The sequence below is a fragment of the Eubalaena glacialis genome, chromosome 17 (genome assembly GCF_028564815.1).
Source record: "Eubalaena glacialis isolate mEubGla1 chromosome 17, mEubGla1.1.hap2.+ XY, whole genome shotgun sequence".
NCBI classification, from domain to species: Eukaryota; Metazoa; Chordata; class Mammalia; order Artiodactyla; family Balaenidae; genus Eubalaena; species Eubalaena glacialis.
Window position 1 is genome coordinate 89171111 of NC_083732.1, and position 21255 is coordinate 89192365.

The 21255-nt window shown below is 49.6% G+C and overlaps 2 protein-coding genes across 17 annotated transcripts in view; one reads left to right on the forward strand and one right to left on the reverse strand.

Moving 5' to 3' along the window:
* Positions 1–484: 484 nt before the first annotated feature.
* PPP1R16A (protein phosphatase 1 regulatory subunit 16A) overlaps positions 485–21255 on the forward strand; it is a 30419-nt gene continuing 9648 nt past the window's right edge. For 9 of the 16 annotated variants that reach the window (XM_061172091.1, XM_061172086.1, XM_061172083.1 and 6 more), the window contains exon 1: positions 485–592. The gene's annotated coding sequence lies outside the window, so the exon portion shown is untranslated. Of the gene's footprint in view, positions 593–668; positions 715–778; positions 849–20914; positions 21011–21255 lie in introns of those variants that run through there. The other 7 variants (XM_061172084.1, XM_061172087.1, XM_061172088.1 and 4 more) reach the window with 5 other exon arrangements.
* On the reverse strand, positions 8965–9387 carry LOC133076978 (non-histone chromosomal protein HMG-14-like). Its single transcript, XM_061171695.1, has one exon. The coding sequence runs from the start codon at positions 9362–9364 to the stop codon at positions 9059–9061; it is 306 nt and encodes a 101-aa protein (XP_061027678.1). The 5' UTR covers positions 9365–9387; the 3' UTR covers positions 8965–9058.

The following is a 21255-nucleotide window of genomic DNA, read 5'->3' on the forward strand; positions in this document are numbered from 1 at the left end:
CCTCATGTCCTGACTGTTCATCACTGACCGCACGTACCACCCTACCGGGCCCCCGCCCTACTAAACCACCACCTCAATTCTTCCCACCGGGTCCTTCCACCTTTGCGCATGCTCTTCTCTACACCAGTGACGCCCCTGCTTTGTCGAGTGAACTCTGACCCTTCCTTAAAAGCTCAGCGTAAATAGATGACCACCCTCCTGGGAACCTTTTGACTACTTGCCCTTCCCGCCCCAACCGGGCCCCACCGCGCCGAGGACGCCCCTACCACAGACGTTCGCACCATGCGGTCAGCAACCTCTCTCTAGTTGCTCTGCGCAAGCCCCGCCCCCGCGCGGCTCGGCCCCGCCCCCGCGCGGCTCGGCCCCGCCCCCGCGCGGCTCGGCCCCGCCCCCGCGCGGCTCGGCCCCGCCCCCTGCTCCCACCGGGAGCCGCGGTTTCCGGCTCCGGGACCCGCGGGCCGGAAGTATCGCGTTGCCATGGCGAGGGCCGGGCGCGGGGCCCGCCCCCGCGGCGCCGGGAGGAGCGCTAGGCTGACGGACCCGCAGACGGGCTCCGATCGACTGCGCGGTGGCTGCTGGCGCGAGGCGGAAGGTGAGGCGCGGACTTCCGGGGCCTGCTGGCGGGAGGGGAAGCGCCGGAGGTGGGAGGGGGAGAGGGGAGACGGGGAGGCCCGGGTCCGGGCGGGAGGCTGTCCAGGCCCCGCTTGGGCGCAGGTGGGTGAGGCCCGGGCAGCCGGTGCTGAGGGTCAGGAAGGCTCCTGGAGTGGCAGGCTGTGAAGGCCACCGGTAGGCTGTTCACGTTTTAGCTAAATGTGGAGTTGTTTGCAGCCTTGCAACCTGTTGGTCAGGTAGGCAGCACTAAAGTTACCTCCATGTCAGCTGAGGAAATTAAGGCCTGCGGAGAAGTGACTTGCCAGGCTTCTTGTGGGCTTTGGAGTTAGGCCAGAGGAGAAACTGAAGCTTTTCTGGGGCAAGTTCCTTAAACTTCCAGGGGTTCAAGTGACCTCACTTGTGGGGGGGATCCTGGGCTCCAGCTCACAGATCGGTGTTCGGGCGGGAATAGTAGCTGCTGTGTGGTAAGTGCCGGCCGTGCTGGTACGGAGGCGCTCGGGCCTGGGAGGGAGTATCCACGCCGGGCTGGGGCCCCTCGCCGTTCTGGAGCAGAGGCTGAGGCGACTGTGGGATTAATTTCCGTGGGTGCGGAGACGGGAGGTGTGTACGGAGTCATTCCAGGTTTGGGGAAGCGGGAGAAAGGCTAGACCTCCCCAAGCCTCTGGGCCTTCCTTTTCCTCCCGGTCCTTAGATTGGGGGTGGAGGTGCAGGGGCACCACGCTGCTCTTCTCAGTCCCTGCCTTTGCTCCCCCAGGTGCTTCCCACCAGGATTGGGGAGCTCTCCCTGGGAGAGGTGTAAAGGGCCTCTGTGCCCTGGCTGGGCCGCCTCATTCACTTCAGGGGCCGCACTCCTGATCACCTTGCCATGTGTGTGTCAGACCACCACCCTACTGAACCCCTGCAATAGTGGTGGAGGGGAGGGGAGGGAGTAAACCTCCCCTGTCCCTTTCCAAGCTCTGTGGCTTTAGGAAAGGTCTTGTCAGCACATCAGATTGAGAAAAAAGACAGAGAGGTGAAGGAAAGTCTAGTTCCACAGACACCCAGGGGAGAGGGTCCTGGGGAGAAGGAGCATGTGCTCCACTGCCAGGACCCCTGTGTGGGCAACGCAGTGAGGCCCGATGGCGGACGGCGGGTTCTGGGCTGCTTCCTTCTTGGGCGGCTGTGACAAACACAAAGATTGCCAGGACTTCGCGAGACCTTGGTCATTCTTTGATCTGACTACTGCTGTTGTGTTGGTTTTGTGTGGCGCGCTTTGTAAGTCTCACCCCCACCCACCCCCTAGAACCTCCTCCCGTTCTGGAAGGAGGACCGTGGTGTAGTTGCAGGTGAACCCCGGGAGCCTCCAGGACTCAGATGAAGCCCCTGCAGAGCCCTGCCCACTGTCAGGGAGGTTGGAATGGCCCTCGCTGCGCTGGCAGGGCCCGCAGTGAGCATTGCCGTTGCCGACAGGCCTCCTGTGTTTCCTCCGGGCTGATCTCCGGGTGGGTGAGCAATGCATGTGTCACCATCGCTGGCTCTGCATCTCAGTGTGAGCCCGGCCCTGACGCAGCTGCACACACAGCTGAGTGGTGGTCCTTTCCATTCAGCCGGCTCAGTCCCAAGCTCACCATCTCCTGTGTCCCCTTCTGTGCCGTCCCCCAGTGCCCGGAATGCATCTGCTCCTGTGGTTATGGGTGCTTCCTGCAAGTCAGGCACCGGGTTCAGGGAAGAAAACAGTAAATTGAGTCAAAAATGAAAACAGGGTGAAGAGACAGGAGTGACAAGGTAACCACAGAAGACCTCTGACGAGGTGATATTTAAATTGAGATCTGAGGGACTTCCCTGGTGGCGCAGGGTTTAAGAATCTGCCTGCCAAAGCAGGGGACACGGGTTTGACCCCTGGTCCAGTAGGATCCCACATGCCACGGAGCAACTAAGCCCATGTGCCACAACTACTGAGCCTGCGCTCTAGAGCCCACGCTCTGCAGCAAGAGAAGCCACCACAATGAAAAGCCTGCGCACAGCAACAAAGAGTAGCCCCCGGCTCGACGCAACTAGAGAAAAGCCCGCGCGTAGCAACAAAGACCCAATGCAGCCAAAAATAAAATAAATAAGTAAAAAATTTTTTAAAAATACACTTTAAATTGAGATCTGAGTTACAAGAAGGAGAGAACTATTATGAGATCTGGTGGAAGAACTTTCCAGACAGAAGGCACAGCTGATGCAAAGGAGGAGTGATGATGAGGATGGTAGATCAGGGGTCTGCAAAGCTTTACTGTGAAGGGCCAGAGAGTAAGTATTTTAGGCTTTGCAGGCTATATGGTCCCTTTCACAACTATTCTGCCTTTTTGTGGAAAAGTAGCCACAGACAATATGTAAGTACATGTGCTCTGTTTCCACAAAACTTTATTGATAGACCCTGAAACTTGAATTTCATATAATATTCATGTGTCACAAAATATTCTCTTTATTTTTTCCCCAATCATTGAAAAAGGTAAAAACCATTCTTAGCTTATGGGCCATACAAAAACAGACAGTGGGCTGTAGTTTGCCAGTTCCTGTGCCAGACACCAAAAAATGCCTTGTGTATTAACTCATTGAATCCTCATAAGACCCTTATAAAGAAGGTACTATTATTCCATTCACAGATGAGGAAACTGATTTAAAAGAGGTCAAGAAACTTGACCAATCCCCTCAGCTGCTGCCACTTTAGACCCAGAGCCTGGTTCCAGAGCTCAGCTCCCAGTCTCTGTGGTATAGAGCCGAGGTTCCTGAGGTGCAGGAAGCAGTCTGGTGTTGAGTGGGAAGTGGAGAGAGGTGTGGGAGGGGACAGCAAGGCCAGGAGTGGCCAGACCACTCAGGGTTAGAGGCCAGGAGAAAACTTAGGTTGTATACTTTTATTTTGTTACATCAAACTTTACTGAGGTATAGTTTACCTACAATAAAAGGCACCTATATAAAATAATTTGGTGGGTTTTGATAGATGTATACATCCTTGTAAAAGCTACCATAATCCAGATGTAGAGCATTTCCATCATCCCCATTCCCTTCCCCAGGCAATCACTGATCTGCTTTTTGGGTTTTTTGTTGTTGTTGTTGTTGTTTTTATAAATTTATTTATTTTATTTATTTACTTTTGGCTGCGTTGCTGCACACGGGCTTTCTCTAGTTGCGGCGAGTGGGGTCTCCTCTTCCTTGCGGTGCACGGGCTTCTCATTGCGGTGGCTTCTCTTGCTGCGGAGCATGGACTCTAGGTGCACGGGCTTCAGTAGTTGTGCCTTTTGGGCTCAGTATTTGTGGCTCGCGGGCTCTAGAGCGCAGGCTCAGTAGTTGTGACGCACGGGCTTTGTTGCTCCGCGGCATGTGGGATCTTCCCAGAGCAGGGCTTGAACCTGTGTCCCCTGCATTGGCAGGCGGATTCTTAACCACTGCGCCACCAGAGAAGTCCCTACTTTTTGTTTTTATAGATTCACTGTCCCTTTTTTTTTTTTTTTAAGAATTTCACATAAATGGAAGCGTACAGAATGAACACTTTTGTGTCTAACTTCTTTATCCAGACAGAGCGTTTTGGAAATTCAGATTGCTGCATGTATGTGTGGTCCGTTCTGTCTTTGTTGCCGAATGTCTGGTACCCACCGCATAGATACACCACCTTTTACTCTCTGTGCACACACCTGTTGATGGACATTTTGATTCTTTCCAGTTTTTGGCTGTTATGAATAAAACTGCTGTGAATACTCGTGTCTACAAGTCTTTGTGTGGACATATACTTTATTTCTCTTGGGTTGAGTTGATAGAAATGATGGTTGAAATGCGTATTTGTGTTTAACTCTATAAAAAAGTACCAAACTATTTTCCAAAATGGTTGTATCATTTTACATTCCCAGTTCCATATCCTCTTATCATTCTTTTAAAGTTTAGCCATTCTTGCGAGTGTTGGTAGCTTGTTGTGCCTTTAATTGGCGTTTCCTTAATGATGAATGGTGTTGCACATCTTTTCATGTCCTTATTTTATTGGCTATTTGTATATCTTCTTTTGTGATGTGTCTAAATCTTTTACCCGTAAAAAATGGGTTGTTTGTCTCATCAAGCTTTAAGAATTCCTTGTATATTTAGGATGCAAGTCCTTTGCCAGATACATGTATTGCAAAAATGTTCTCAGTCTGTGGCTTGACTTTTCATTTTCTTTCTTTCCTTATTTCTTTCCTTATTTCTTTCCTTCTCTCTTTCTTTCTCTCTCTCTCTCTCTCTCTCTCTCTCTCTCTCTCTCTCTCTCTTTCTTTAATTTGGCTGCGCTGGGTCTTAGTTGCGGCACGCGAACTCTTAGTTGCTGCATGTGGGATTTAGTTCCCTGACCAGGGATCGAACTCACGCCCCCTGCATTGGGAGCATGGAGTCCTAGCCACTGGACCACCAGGGACGTCCCAACTTTTAATTTTGTTACCAGGGTCTTGAACAGCAGATACTTTAATTTTGATGAAGTTCAGTTTGTCATTTTTTTCCCTTTATGGTTTATGCTTTCTCTTATGGTCAAGAGGTCAAGGATCATTGTTTTCCGTGGATATCCAGTCATTCCAACACCATTTTTGAAGACCATCCTCTCCCCATTGTATTACCTTAACACCCTTGTTGAAAATCAATTGACAGTATATGTTTGAGTGTATTTCTGGATTCTCTATTATATTCATTGATCTTATTGCTAATATCCCACATATTTGATTATTGTAGCTTTATAATAAGCCTTGAGATCAAGTAGTGTTAATTTTCCAACTTGGTTTTTCTTTTTCAAATCACTTTGGCTCTTCAAGATATTATGTAGTCCTATATAAATTTGAGAATTTCTACAAAAGGGCTTACTGGCATTTTGATTGGGATTGTATTGAAGCTACAGATCTATTTATGTAGGTCTCTGTATTATCTATTGCTGTATAACAAATTACCCTTAAATTTAGTGACTTAAAACAATAAATTTTTGTTATCTCACAGCTGCTGTGGGTCAGGAATTTAAAAATGGCTTAGCTGGGTGGTTCTGGTTCAAGGTCTCCTGTGGCTGCATTTGGGATGATCAGCCAGGGCTGCATCATCTGAGGGCTGGGGCAGGGGTCTAGGATCTGCTCCTTCCCGTGGCTGTTGGCAGGAGGCCTCAGTTCCTCACACCAGGGCCTTTCCTAGACTACTTAACTGTCTCACAACGTGGCAGTTGATTTCCTCCAGTGCCAGCGATCCAAGAGAGTGAGCAAGAGGCTGCACTGCTTTGTAGAGCTAGTCTCTGAAGTGATGCATCATCATTTCAGATTTTTTTTTTTCTATTTGTTAGAAGTGATTAAGTCTAACCCATATTCAGGGGGAAGGGGATTAGGCTCTACCATTAGAAGCGGGTGTCAGAGCTTCCATGTTTTGTGACACGAATTTTTTAAATGATATATTTACCATTTTGCATTTTCCAGTCCTTTGTTGCCAATACAAAGACATGAATCTGATTTTGACATATTGTCCTTGTATCCTGCAACCTTGCTAAATATACTTATTTATTCTAGTAGCCCTATTATAGATTTCTAAAGATTTTCTACATGTCTTTTTACTTGCCTTCTGCATGTAAAGAGTTTCCAATCTTTCCAATCTTTTTATCCCTTGCCTTAGTGCATTGGCTCGGACTTCTAGTACAGTGTTGGATAGGAGTGGTAAGAGTAGATATTCTTACTTTGTTCTCAATCCTAGGGAGAAAGTGTTCATTCTTTTCCCATTAGGCATGCTTTAGCTGTAGGTTTTGTGGAGATGCCCTCTATCAGACTGAGGAATTTTCCTTTTATTCTTAGTTTTCTAAGTTTTTTTTTCTTAAGTCATGAATAGATATTGAATTTTGCCAAATGCTTCTGCTTCTATTGATTTGATTGTATTTTTAAAATAGCAAACTATGTTAATTTTTATATTTTTAAATTTTATTTTATTTTTAAATTTTATTTTTGGCTGCGTTGGGTCTTCGTTGCTGCATGCGGGCTTTCTCTAGTTGTGGCGAGCGGGGGCTACTCTTCGTTGCAGTGCTTGGTCTTCTCATTGTTGTGGCTTATCTTGTTGCAGAGCATGGGCTCTAGGCACACGGGCTTTGGTAGTTGTGGCGCGCGGGCTCAGTAGTTGTGGCTCGCAGGCTCTAGAGCGCAGGCTCAGTAGTTGTGGTGCACAGGCTTAGTTGCTCCACGGCATGTGGGATCTTCCCGGACCAGGGCTCGAACCTGTGTCCCCTGCATTGGCAGGCGGATTCTTAACCACTGCGCCACCAGGGAAGTCCCCTATGTTAATTTTTTAAATGTTAAACCAATCTTTCATTCTTGGAATAAACCACAGTTGGTCAAGACGTATTATTCTTCTTATATATTCCTGGATTCAATTTGGTAATGTTTTTTAAAGAATTTTTGCAACTATTCATGAAGCAATCAGTCTGTGGTATTCTTAAATTGTTGTGTCTTTGGTTTTGGAGTCAGGGTAATACTGGCTTCATAAAATGAGTTGGGATGTGTTTCTTCCTCTTCTATTTTCAGAAAGCATTTTTGTAGATTCTGTATTATATCTTCTTTAAATGTTTGTTATAATCTGCCAGTAAAGCCATCTGGGCTTGGAGTTTCTTTGTGGGAAAGTTTTTAACTGGAAATTTAATTCCTTTAATAGATATAGGGCTGTTCAGGTTTTCTACTTCTTCTTGAGCCCATTTTGATAATTTGTTTCATTCCGGTAATTTGCCCATTTATCTAAGTCAAGCATGGCAATTTTTCTCTATAAAGGGCCAAATAGTAAATGTTTTAGGCTTTTCAGGCCATATGGTTTCTGTTGTGGTTACTCATCTCTTACTGTACCATGAAACAGCCATAGACAATACGTGAACAAATGAGCATGGTTGTATTCTAATAAAACTTTATTTACAAAAACAGATGGTAGGCCGATTTGGTCCATAGGCTGTAGTTTGTCAACCCCTGACTTAAGTTGTTAAGTTTATTATCATAAATTGTTCAGAACATTCTCATTTTTATCCTTTTAGTTGTCTGTAGGATCTGTAGTGATATCCCCTTTTTCTTTCATGCTGTTGGTAATTTTTGTCTTCTTTTCTTGATCAGTTCAGCGAGAGTTTTATTGATTTTATCAACATTTTCAAAGGAACAACTTTTAGTTTCAATGTTTTTCTCTTTTTGTCTATTTTATATTTCATTAGTTTTTGTTCTTATTAATATTTCCTTTTACTTACTTTGGGCTGAATTTTCTCCTCTTTTTCTAGCTTCTTATTAAGTTGGAAGCTTTGGTCATTGATTAAGTTGGAAGCTTTGGTCATTAAGTTGGAAGCTTTGGTCATTGAAAGAAATAACCTTTCTTGTTATTTAAGCATTCAAAGGTAGAAATTTCCTTCTAAAACCTGATTTAAGTGCATCTCACGTATTTGATATGTTTTCATTTTCATTCAGTTCAAAATATGTTCTACTTTCCATCTTGATTCCTTCCTTAGCCTGTAGGTTATTTAGAAGTATGCTTTAAAGTTTCCAAATATTTGGGAATTTTTCCAGATATCTTTTTGTTATTGAGTTCTAGTTTAATTCTAATGTGGTCGGTGAACTTTCTCTGTATGCTTTCATTCCTTGTAAACTTATTGAATCTTTTTTTTTTTTTTTTCTTTCATAATTGAGATTTTATTGGTTGTTTTGAGGATCAGTACACAGACATTTCAATTTGTACACAATTCTCAACATACGTACCAAAAACCTAAAAAATCATGTAGTTGTGATTCTTTTCTGAACAGTTATTCCAGTGACTTTCCAGCTTAAAATTTGGGGGCAAATTTTCCTTCGCAGGATATCAAGTACCAATATCTTCAAATATTGATATGCTGTTACATCGTAAGTCCCACTAATTCACAATTTAATATCATGTACACTACATACTCAAATTGTCAATCGTTCACAGCACATTAACAGTTACTAGAAGAACTGGACTACCACGACCAAAGTTGTTACATACAGAGTGCACAAAATTCTGCCCAGGTGAGCCAAGATCAAGGGGTGAGTGGTTTGCTTTAGGAAACAATTCTACCAAAAACAACGTGGGAAGAGAAGTAATTTAAAGTGTTTAAGACATTAAATGCACAACTGACTCCAAACTGCCATTTAGTATGCTTTGTATTATAGGATAGAAAAGCTACCCCCCATCTGTGGAATGTTCAGCTGACACCCAAGACAATCAAAGCCTCCCATATTCAATATCCCACTATTTTCTGGTTGTACCAAAAAATAAACAACCAGCAAATGATTTCACCTCTTAAAAAAAAGCATTTACACTTAAAAAATGGGATGAGGTGGGATTCCTTCCTTTTTAAAAATGTTTCTAGAGCTACTAAAAAACTTGCATTTACAAAATAGTTGATAAAAATATTCCTCTGGATTGTACAAGAAGGGAAACAGGGACCACTGATAGGACCAGGTGTGTGATATTAATCAGACTTGGCTTCTTTCTCTCCTGCTTCATCAGAAGCTGGGCTCTCCTCATTTTTAGTTTCTCCATTTTCTGCAGGTAAGTCTTCTTTAGTCTCTTGGTTAGCCACTTCAGCCTGTTTTCCCTTTGCTCCCCTTTTCCCTTTTGTTTGCACTTTTTTGTCGGAAGATTTATCCTTTCCTGCCGCCTTTTTTGGCTTCGTTTCCACTTTTGCAGGAGCTGGTTTAGCTGACAACCTCGCCGATCTCCTCTTGGGCTCCTCCTTCGCCGCCCCCTCGCCGGAGCTGACCTTCCTCTTGGGCATCGTGGCGGCGGGGCGGGCGCGTGCCGGGCGCCGAGAGCCTTCGCGAAGCTGGGCTGCCTGGCCGCTGCCGCTCCTCCCGCCGCCCGAGCTGCTGCGACCCGCGGCGGGGGCGGTGGGAGAACCCTATTGAATCTTATATTAAGTTCCAGCATATGGTCTGTCTTCTTTTTTTTTAGGGTTAAATACATTTACAGTGTTGTGCAACTATCATCACTCTCAATTTCCAGAACTTTTTAATTACCTGAAGCAGAAACTCTGTCCATTAAACAGTACTTCCTTACTCCCCCTCCCCCCAGCCCCAGGCAACCACCATTCTGCTTTCTATCTCTGAATTTACCTATTATATAAAGGGAAATCATACAATATATGTGCTTGTGTCTGATACATTTGTAACATGTATCAGAATTTCATTCCTTTGCATGGCTGAATATTCCATCGTATGTATATACCACATTTTGTTTGTTTCTTCATCTGTCGATGGGCATTCGAGTTGTTTCTGCTTTTTAGCTATTGTGAATAATGCTGCTGTGAACTTTGGTGTGCCCATAGCTGAGTCCCAGATTTCAGTTCTATTGCTTATATACCCAGAAGTGGACTATGCCTTTGCTTTCACACTGCATGGTCAGTAGGGTCACATTCTGTTCTGTGCCCTAGTTCACGGTCCTGTGGTGCAGAAGTTGGAGACGATGTCAGTCTTTCTGTCTTCAGAGCCAGGCATTGTGCACAAACTGTCTCCTCATCTGTGGGCCTGTTGTCCCAACTCCTGCACCCCTAGAGTGTTTTCACCTGGCTTCAAGTTCACAGGATTCGGCTGTGTTATGTGTTACCAGTCTCCTGGTGTGTTTCTGGCCTCAGGTCATTCCCGGACACCTCCCCCATGCAGTGCCCCTCTCTCTGCTCTGGGGCTGCTACCGTTCTTCCCTGTGACCTTAGGAATGTGTAAACTAATCATGAACTCTCTTCTGGATGCCCCTCTAGTTCTCCTCCTAGGTTTGTGGAGGTCTCAGTGTGGACATCTACCCACACATGTCTTCTTCTAAAGCTTTGTGACCTCAGTGCCCCTTCCCCCCGTAACTCTGCAGCCCTGTGCTTCTGGCAGCATCCTGCCCACCCCCAGGCCCAGCATCATTGTGTGTGATGTGTGTGTGGGTGACTGAGGTTCGAATCAGAGCAGACCCAGGGTCACAATGCTGTCCCCTCCAGAGCCCACTTTTGTTATTTTGGTTTTGACACTCTTGTACTTGACAGACCTTAATTTCCAAGTCTGCACGGTGAGGTCATGGCCCATCAGAGTCATGAGGCCAAAGGGGCTGCGTGCAGCACCGCGGCAGCCGGGATCAAGCCTGTGGCCTGGCCTTTAGGAAGGCGTGGTGCTCAGGCCTCTGGAAGCCTGTCCTTTCTCCTCCTAGCTGAGCATGGGTTGGCTTTTTTTTTTTTTTTTTTTGGCTGCACTGCGTGGCTTGTGGGACTTAGTTCCCTGACCAGGGATTGAACCCCGGACCTCAGCAGTGAGAGCACAGAGTCCTAACCACTGGACCACCAGGGTGGCTTTTATCCTCAGTTCTCTTTGAGTCTGTTTTCAAATGCAGATGCCTCCAGCTGCCGAACTTCTTTCATTTGGCCATCTAGACTTCTGACACCTTGCTGTGAGTTAGTTTATTAGATTTCTTTCGGAGCTGGGTGGCAAAGGGAAAGGAAATGGACGAGGGAGCTTTGGAGTGCCCCTGGCTTCTGGGGAGGGGCCCTGCCAGGTTCTCCAGCCCCCACAACACTGCGGCCACGCCTTGCTGGCAGCCCCTCACTCGCGTGGTCCAAACAGATCTGCAGCGCCTGCTCTGGCCCAGGGGCCTGGGGGCTGCAAGCACCGTGTGCACAGACGTGCCAGCGTCCTGGGGTCCTCCTTCCTCACAGGACTGTCAGCTGGGCAGTTGTAACTGAGCCAAATGAAATTTCATTTTTGTAGGTCACAGCTTTGAAATAGCTTCAATTTCCTATGGTTCTACTGCTGAGGGAAGTTTGAGGAGTATTGAGATCACTGAAAAAGGACACAGATCTCATGGGAGGGGTCAGGAAGGAAGCTGAGGCCAGAAGATGAGTAGGAGTAAGTAAGCCAGAGAGGAGACTCGTTATAAAGCTACAGTGGGGAGGACACTGTAGCACAGGCTTAGGACGGATGGAACAGAGTCAAGAGTCTCGGACAGGTTCACATATACATGGGAACTTAAATTATTACCAAGGTGGCTCTGCAGAACAGTGTGGAGAGAAGCACCTTTTTTTTTTTTTAATTTATTTATTTATTTTATTTTTGGTTATTTTTGGTTGCGTTGGGTCTTCGTTGCTGCACGTGGGCTTTCTGTAGTTGCGCTGAATGGGGGCTACTCTTCGTTGTGGTGTGCAGGCTTCTCGTTGCAGTGGCTTCTCTTGTTGAGGAGCATGGGCTCTAGGTGCGCGGGCTTCAGTAGTTGTGGCGTGTGGGCTCAGTAGTTGTGGCTTGTGGGCTCTAGAGCGCAGGCTCGGTAGTTGTGGCGCATGGGCTTAGTTGCTCCACGGCATGTGGGATCTTCCCGGACCAGGGATCGAACCCACGTCCCCTGCATTGGCAGGCGGATTCTTAACCACTGTGCCACTAGGGAAGTCCCAAGAAGCAGCTTTTAAATAAATGGTGCTGGGACAGTTGGATATAAATGTGGAAGAAAAATGCAATTGGAGCCTGTACTAGTTATGTATTGATGTGTAACAAATTGCCTCCAAATATAGCGGCTTGAAACAACAGTTATTGGGACTTCCCTGGTGGTCCAGTGGCTAAGACCCTGCACTCCCAATGCAGGGGGCCCAGGTTCAATCTCTGGTCAGGGAACTAGATCCCACGTGTCACAATGAAGAGTTCGCATGCTGCAACTAAAAAAAAAGATCCCCCACGCAGCAACAAAGATCCTGCATGCCGCAACGAAGACCTGGCACAGCCAAATAAATAAATATTTTTTAAAATACCAAACAAAAACCCAGCATTTATTATCTTAATCTGTGTGGGTCAGGAGTCCAGGAGCAGCTCAGCTGGATGATTCTGGCTCAGGATCTCACACATTTTCTGAAGACTCGACTGGGGCGGGGAGTCTGCTTCCAAGCTGGCTCCCTTGCTGGTCCCGGTGGGAGGTGGCTGGCTTTCCCCAGAGTGAATGACCTAAAAGGGAGAGCAGGGATGAAGTCACAGTGCCTTTCACATCCTGATCTTGGGTGTCACACTGTCACATCTGCCACACTCTATATTCATTATAAGCAAGTGACTAAGTGCAACCCACATTTAAGGGGAGGGGAATTAGGCTCCACCTTTTCAAGGGAAGAGTGTTAAATAATTTGTGGGCATATTTTTAAACCACTACAGATTCCCTACTTTACACTGTACACAAACACTAGCTCCAGGTGGACTATAGACCTAAATGTGATGGAAACTATGCTACTTTTAGAAGATAATATAGGAGACTAGTCTTTAGAAAGATGTCTCATCTGATTAATTCTCAGAGAACTGCAAATTGACTGTAGGAGATACCACGGCCCATGCACCAGAGTGACGAAGCGAATATGTTTTGTATAAACCAACTGGAATGTTTCTCCATTGCTGTTGGGACTGTAAACTGGTACCACTTTGAAAAGTAGTTGTAGCATCCATTGATTCATGTCATATAGCCTGCAGTTGGCTGCTGTGCACCAGTGTCTGTGGACAGGGTGTTCACGGCAGCCTGTCGTTCACAGGCCCGCACCCAAGCTGCCCTGGGCCCTCAGAGGTGTACCCCGAGCTGTGTAAACAGGCATGTAGTGGACTGTTACGCAGCCAAAGGCAGAAGGCCTAGGCCACATCCCTCAGAATGGGTGGATCGCACACACATGACGGGAGGGAGGTAGCGCAGAGCATGAGGCCCAGCTCCACCTGGACGTTCAGCCTGTCAGCACTGCACTCTGCTGTTCGGAAGGTGTACGGGGGTGTGTAGGTGTAAAGAAAAGCCAGGTGGTGATCGCTGCAAGGAGCAGTGAAAGGAAGGCTCTGGGGAGCTGCTTGGCATCCTGATGGGGTGGAGCTCACATGGTTTTGTGTTTCCATTTTATGTGCATTGGTTTTTTTGCACTTTCTGTACTTGTATTGTTGACTTAAAACAGCCAGTTATTTTATCAGGAAAATGGGTTTATTTTAGAGGAGCAAAGAATTGCAATTCAGGACCTGCAATCCATGGGGAACCACAGGCAAGTCTGGAGAACAAAGAGAAGAAACTCTTTTATAGAGGAGAAGGGGAGTTGGGCGGGGCTGTTCTAAACAGAGTCCATTGGAGGAAACTGGGAGTTTGAAGTTTAGTAGTTTTTCATTGGCTGAGCTGTTGCCCGGCGGGGAGAAAATCTTCCTTCCTCCTGCTGGGTAGTAAGCGGTAACCTTCCTCCTGCTGGGTCTGCAACTGAGGTGGAGTGACAGGGTGTGAGAGCTCCCCCTTCTGGCCTCCTGACTCCATTTTATTTTATTTATTTAAAATTTTTATTTATTTATTTTTTGGCTGTGGCTAGCGGGATCTTAGTTCCCTGACCAGGGATCGAGCCCAGGCCCCCTGCAGTGGAAGTGTGGAGTCCTAACCACTGGACCGCCAGGGAATTCCCCTGACTCCAGTTTAAATGAGGTTTCTGTTTATTAATTTTCACAGTATCACACTTCACAATAAAAAGTTTTTAACAGGGCACCCCAATACCCTGGGGAAGCCTGTGTAGGAGCCCATCCCAGGCACAGGGACCCCTGTTTCTCCAGACCTGAGAGGCAGGGCATGCAGGACCGACACGAGGTCTAGCCTGGCTGGACAGTGGGACGATGGGCAGGGCTGCTGAGTCTTGGCTGGGATCCTATGCAGGCCCTGGGCCCAGGATGTCATGGGCTGTGTAAGAAGCATGGACCTTACATGGGGCCAGCCCAACGGCCTTAGGACCGTTTCACGCACGGCGGCGACTGGGTTGAGCCTTGCGATTTCAATGCCCTGGGGCTGCAGTGTGGAGAGGGGCTGGACCCCCGACTAGGAGCAGGGCAGCAGGTAGAGGCCCTGTGAAAGACGCAGACCCAATGGGGGCTGGGGGCAGGAGTGGGCTGGAGGGAGGGGGCCCCAGGATGGCACTCTGGCCTCACCTCTGGTGCTGTCACTACCCCTCCTTGAGATGAGGGTCCAGCCATGCCATGGGTCTCCTCACTCCTGCCCTTACTTGCTCCCCAGTTCTCACATCTGCCAGGTGTCTTCCTCTGGGCCTTTGCACCAACCCTTCACTTGGCCCGGATGCTCCTTCCTGCCCGTGAGGTGGGCACCGGGTAGCTGTGTGGGTCACGCACCGCCCTTCCCTCGAATGCCAGCCTGGGAGGAGCAGGGCCGTGAGTGCTGCTGGTGGATGGGTGAGTGCGAAGCGAAGGGGTAGGAGGAGAAGCCGGAGACGCTGGCCTCCTGCAGCCCAGGTCTGCCTTGGTGACAGCTGTGGTGTCAGGGTTGCCGCGCCACGATGGATGTGACTGGTGCTGAGGGCGCTCCCGGTGCAGCGGCACTTCCTAGGGGTCCTTGGGAGCCCTGAGGCCAAGCGCTGTGGGGGCTGCTGGGGGCCGGGGCCACAGGAGGGGCTGCCCGTGGCGGGTTCCCCAGACCTGTGGGACATCAGGAGGCTCAGGCTGGGGCACGGTGAGAGACTGGGGCCTGGAGGAGGGGCCCCTCAGGGGCGGGGACCCGTAACACAGCCCTGCGTTGCCTTTGAGAGGCTTGTGTGTCTGGAAGGACCCGTGAGCGTGTCCAGCCGGGTCCCGGGAAGGGTGGGAGCGCGGCCGAGGGGCCCAGGGCTGGTCTCAGAGCGCATCCTGACGCGTGCTAAGTGCGGGCCGTGCGACGCTGACCCTCCCCAGTCTGCTGCCAGCTGCTGGGGAGGCTGTTAGTGCCCTTAATTCTTGAGTCCACACTTCTGCTTCTGTGACCAAGCGCAGCCTGAAGCCTCAGGGGATCGATGTGGACCCGAGTCCCCAGCCCAGGTCCCAGTTGGCCAGCTGTCCTGGGAATATCCTCTGTAGCGCTGTCCCCCATACAGGCCCAGTGTGGGGCCCAGACACGTTTCTGTTGGGGACAGTGCCTGGAGTGGGCGGCTGGTGGAAGGTGTGTGGTCCACGGGCACCCCCGTGAGCAGGGACGGTCACGGTCACCCCGCGCCTTCCCTAATGCTCAGTCTCCCCACGGGTGGGCGGGCAGGTGCCGGGGTGTTGGGTCACGTGTGCATTTCCCTGATGACTGTTGACCTGGGGCCCCTCATTGTGTGTATTGATGTGAAGGGACTCCTGAAGTCTTCGGCCCCGTTTCCAATTTGGTGGAGGTTTCTTAGTGAGTTTTGTGTGTTTTTAAAAAGTATTTATTTATTTATTTTGGCTGCGCTGGGTCTTAGTTGTGGCACACGGGATCTTCGTTGCAGCACGTGGGATCTAGTTCCCCGACCAGGGATCGACCCCGGGCCCCCTGCCTTGGGAGCGCAGAGTCTTACCCACTGGACCACCAGGGAAGTCCCATTTAGTGGTTCTTTTTATATCAGTTGTTGTTATGTATTTCCTACTCTGTGGCTTGCTTTTTCGCTCTTTTAATTTTTTTTATTTTTTATCTTTTGGCTGCTCTGCGGGGATCTTAGTTCCCTGAACCCGTGTCCCCTGCAGTGGAAGCACGGAGTCTTAACCACTGGACCGCCAGGGAAGTCCCTTCACACTTTTAAAATTTCAGTTTGAGGAGAAAGGGTTCGGGAAGCCCCGAACCCTTCCCCTGTCCCCAAGGGCACATGGCTGCGGTGCAGAGTCTGGTCTGGGACACAGGCGTGGACACACTCCATGACCCTTTCAGATTTCACCAGTTTTACACGCACCCAAGGGTGTGCGCACACAGGGGTGCAATCTGATCACTTGTGTCGAACGGTGTGACCACCACAGTTGAGGACCCTCGGCTGCCCTATGTGGCCCTGGCCACCTCCTTCCTCACCCCACCCCCACCCCATCGAGAATGCTGGGTGGACGGGACCACGCAGGATGTGACTGTGGGGGCAGAGCAGAGCGCCGTCCGTGTCCACCCCGGCCATGTGCGTCCATCGTGGGCTCTTTTCAGTGTTGAGGGGTGTCCTGTGGGGTGGGTGGGCTGGAGTGTGGTTAGCCATTCACCCAGTGAAGGACATCTGGGTCGTTTCCAGTTTATGCATAAAATTGCTCTGAAATTCACGTACAGGTCTTTGTGTGAACGTAAGTGTTCATTCTCTGAGATAAATGCCCAAGAGTGCAGCTGCAGGGTCATGTGGTAAGTGCATGTTTAGTTTTAAGAAACAGCAGACTGTTTTCCAGAGTGGCCGTGCGTCTCCCATCCCTACCAGCACTGGGTGAGACCCGTCCTTGTCCCGTCCTTGCCATTCTGATGGCCCACTGTGATTTTCATTTTCATTTTCCCAATGGCCAATGCTGTTGAACATCTTCTCGTGGGCTTTTCTGCCATCCGTATCCTCTTTAGTGAAATGCCTGTTCACATTTTGCCCCTTTTCTAATTGGAGTGTCTGTTTTCTCACTGCTGAGTTTTGAAAGTTCTCTGTGTCCACTGGATAAAAGTCCTTTGTTCTGTTTGTGCTTTGCAGATATGTTCTCCAGTCAATAGCATGTCTTCTCACCCTCTTCACAGGGTCTTTAGCAGGACAAAACGTCTAAATTTTGATGAGGTCTATCTAATTTGTCATTTATGGACTGTGCTTTTGGTGTCCAGTCTTCATAGATGCTGTGCTGCCTCACCTCTCACGTGTAGGTGCACAGCTCACCCGGGGGTGGGGTCAAGGTGAGCTTTTACATGTGGCTGTTCAATGTCCCAGCACCATTTATTGAAAAGACTCTTTTTCTGCTGCTCTGCAGTGTCATAAATTGAATGTCTGTGCATGTGTAACTGTTTCTGGACTCCGTTCTGTTCCGTCAGTTTATTTCTCTATCCCTAAGCACTTGAGGTTTGTCCCTTTTTAGGATTGTACTGACAATTCTTGCCCTTTGGCATTTCCTATTAAATGGAGAATCAGTTTGTGAATTTCAGATTGAACCAGTAGGATTTTGATTGGGATTGCATTGAATCTTAGATGAATTTGGGGAGAAATGGCATCTTTAGAGTTCAGAGTCTTTTGACCCCTAAGCGCGGTGTGTCCCTTTTGGTCCTTCTCCCGTGTCTCAATAAGGTTCAGTGATTTTCTGTGTGGAGACCTTGCACATCTTTTATTAGATTTATTCCTAGACATTGATGCTTTTGGACACTTAGTATTATAAATACCATCATTACAATTTTTCATCTTCTAACTGTTGCTAGCATTTATAGATACAATAGATTTTTGTACATTAACCTTGTATCTATCAACGGGACTTCCCTGGCAGTCCAGTGGGTAAGACTCCATGCTCCCAATGGAGGGGGCCCGGGTTCGATCCCTGGTTGGGGAACTAGCTCCTGCATGCAAGCCACAACTAAGAGTCTGCATGCCACAATGAAGATCCCACATGCCACAACTAAAACCCGGTGCAGCCAAAATAAATAAATAAATATTTTTTTTAAAAAACCAACTTGTATCTATTACTATGGCTGTGTTCTCATATTCTAATAGTTTTCTAGGACCTTTCAGGTTTTTATCATACACTATATGTCATTCGCAAATACTGAGTTTTTTCCTACCCTTCTTGTTCTTTTATACGTGTGTGTATATGTGTGTATGTGTGTATGTATGTATGTGTGTGTGTATATATATATATGTATGTATGTATGTATGTATGTATTTTGGCCACACCACGCGGCTTGTAGGATCTTAGTTCCCTGTCCAGGGCTCAAACCTGGTCCCTCAGCAGTGAAATCGTGGAGTCTTAACCACTGGACAGGCAGGGAGTTCCCCTACCCTTCCTATTCTTATTCCTTTTATTTCTTTTTCTTGCCCAGTTGCACTGGCTAAAACCTTTAGTACAATATGAATAGAGCTAGTGATAGTAGACATCCTTGTCTCCTCCAGTAGGGTTTGCTGTTTTTTTAAATTAGGTTGGGATCATCACTGCCGAGGGGAAGGGTCCAGAGGAGAGAGCTGATGCTGGGAGGTTGTCCTGGAGGATCCTGGGGTGGGGGTGGAAGGCCCTGTGGGTGGGCTCAGTGGCTGGTGGCTTTTTCACAGAGATAAATGTCCTCTTCTGATGGCTTCTGTCTTGTCAGGAAACGTGTCGGTAGCTGAGCGTGAGGATGAGGAAGAAAAGGGGAGAGGGAAGCTGTAGGGTTTCCCGAAGCTTTAGCGCTGTCGTGTCTGAGCGGGGTCTTCAGTCAGCAGCTTTGCTGGTACATTCAGAGTTGGGGCCATTGTGTTGGGCCGTGCCTGGGACTTTCTGACAAGCTCAGTGAAGTGGCAGGGCCAGGGAACATGTGCTGATGGGGCTTGAAGCTGCTGCTTGAGGACACATCATCCTGGGGCTCTGGGGTGCTGGAGTCAGCAGTGAGCTGGGAGGGGTGATGGGCAGAGAACGGGGTGTTGAACCGAGATGCCGGGGCGGGGTTGGGGGGTTACTGGAGGTGACAGGGTCCAGGGTGTCATTGAGGCAGAGGATGAGGTCACTGGCAGGAAGAAGAGGTCAACACCGAGGGGCAGGGAGTTGAAGGGTGGTCCACGGGAATATCGAGACCACCAGGAACTCAGGCCTGATGCAGCGATGCGGCGACGCCCTCGGCAAGGGCTGGGGTGGGTGGTCGGTGCGGCCGATGGCCGATGGACGCGTCAGCCAGGACTCTTAGGGGGAGGAGGGGGAAGGGGCTGCAGGCTGCAGCAGGAAGAGGGGTCGTGGCACTTCCAGGCCTGGGGGCAAGGTGGGAGAGAAAAAGCAGCCCCCGGAGAAGGCTGGCGGGAAGGGGGCAGGGTGGAGGGGCCGCGGTCCGGGGGAGAGCAAAGGCTGAGTGACGGGGCTGAGGGCGTGGGGGGTTGCTGGAGCCTGGGCCCGGGGGAGGGTGTCAGGGCTGGGGGGCGGAGAGCAGGATCAGGAGACCCCTCCTCTGTGCCATGTCTCTCACGAAGCCTCTCTCTTGCCTCCCGCACACGTCGTCTGAGACTCTTAGGAGGTGGGGACCCCACCACGTCCGAGCCCACTGCACCTCTGCCTTGGGGACTGCTGCTGGGCCACCGCGAGGAGACCACCTGTGTGCCTGGCAGGGCTGCCTGCAGGGCAGCCCCTTGGCCGAGCAGGTCTGAGGCTTTTTACACTTGAGTAGTTACTCAGGCGCGTCCTTTAGGGCTGGTGCTCTCAGCCTCTGTGGTCCAGCTGCGGGTGCCGTCCACGCTCACGTCCTGCTTCCAGTTTGCATGTGTTGATTATCAGGGAGTTGAGTATCTATCTGGATGTTTCCAGTGGGATCCATGCTCTGTCCCTGTGTGCGGCCGTCATGATTGATGTGAGGACCACTTTGCCCTGTTTATTGCAAATGTTTTTACCCAGTTGACCATTTGTCTTTTGATTTTATAGGTTTCGTTTTGAATTGTTTTGTTTTTGCAGTGCAGACATTTAAAAAATCTAGTGCAGTCGGATTTATCAGTTTTCTTTTTGGTTTCTGGGTTTTGTGTCAAGCTTAGAAAGGCTTTCCCCTTTGCTGGGATCACACAGACAGTCTTGCCTTCTTCCTTCTGGTACTCCTGTGGTTTTATTTTTCCTACGGCTGTGTCAGTGATGCATCTGGATTGGTTTTGGTGTGAGGAGAGAGGTGGCGTCCCGCCCTGCCGCCCATTCGAGCAGGCCTTCCCTGAGGCCCCCGCTCAGTTCTCCCATCTGTGCCTCTGCTGACCGCTCACTTCCACATACTCTCTCCTGGGCGTCCTGGCCCCTGCTCACCGTGGACACCGCTCGGTCCCACTTCTCAGGGCCCTCCTTCCTCCGTCTGCCCCTTGCTGGCCCTTTCCTCGCATCTGGCAGCCTGTCCTGCCCTCCTCCTGTGGCTCCTCTCCTGTCCACCACTGCCGGGGGTGTGTGCGGGTCCCATCGTCTCTCCTGCCAGGTCCCCCCACCCCTCAGATCCAATCACATCACTCATTTGTCTGGAAGCCTCTGGGCTCCCCCGGCCCAGGCCGAGGCCAGCTCCTCTGCTGACACTGGCACGGGCTGGTCCTGTTAGTCCCCGCCCCCCGAGGCCGCACCTGATACCTGACAGGTGTGCTCACACCTGCCCTCCCTGAACAGAGCACTAAATGTTGTTTCGAAGAGGTTTACCTTCACATGGCTCAAAAGCCAAACAACAGGAGTGACCCAAAGCTCTGGTGCCGCCCACCTGCACCCTCTGCCCCGCCCCCGCCCCGCCTGAGGCCCTTCCCATTGCTTCTCTCATCGTCCTGTGTTTCTGATACATGTTTACATGTGTGTTCACACAAAAGTTGCTTATCATGTACAGATTTTACACCTTTTTTCCTTCACTGAAGAGTTTCTTAGTGACCTCATGAGGGTGCATAGGAGGCTTCCTCATAAACCCCTTAGGGCCTTACTTAATGACCCTTTGATAGACGTGTAGGACGTGAAGGCTGCTGCAGTGAGGGGCCTGATGGTAGTGCTGTGGGATTAGCTTCTAGAACGTTCTAGAACAGGCCTGCTGGAGGCAGGTGAGTGCCCCTGGGGACAGCTGCTCTGCACGCATGTGCTGTCACCGTGGTAACGCTGCCCTGGCCGCACCCCCAGATCTGCTCCTCCGTGGGTCCCGCCCGCCCCGCTGCTTGGCTCCTGGCCTCTCCGTCCTTGCTGCTCACACCTTGGCCCACCCCACCCCGCTGCCGGTGCCCCCAACCCCTCTCTGGGCCCGTCAGGTGGGCCCACCCCGGGGCCACGGTGGCCCTCCTACTCACCAGCG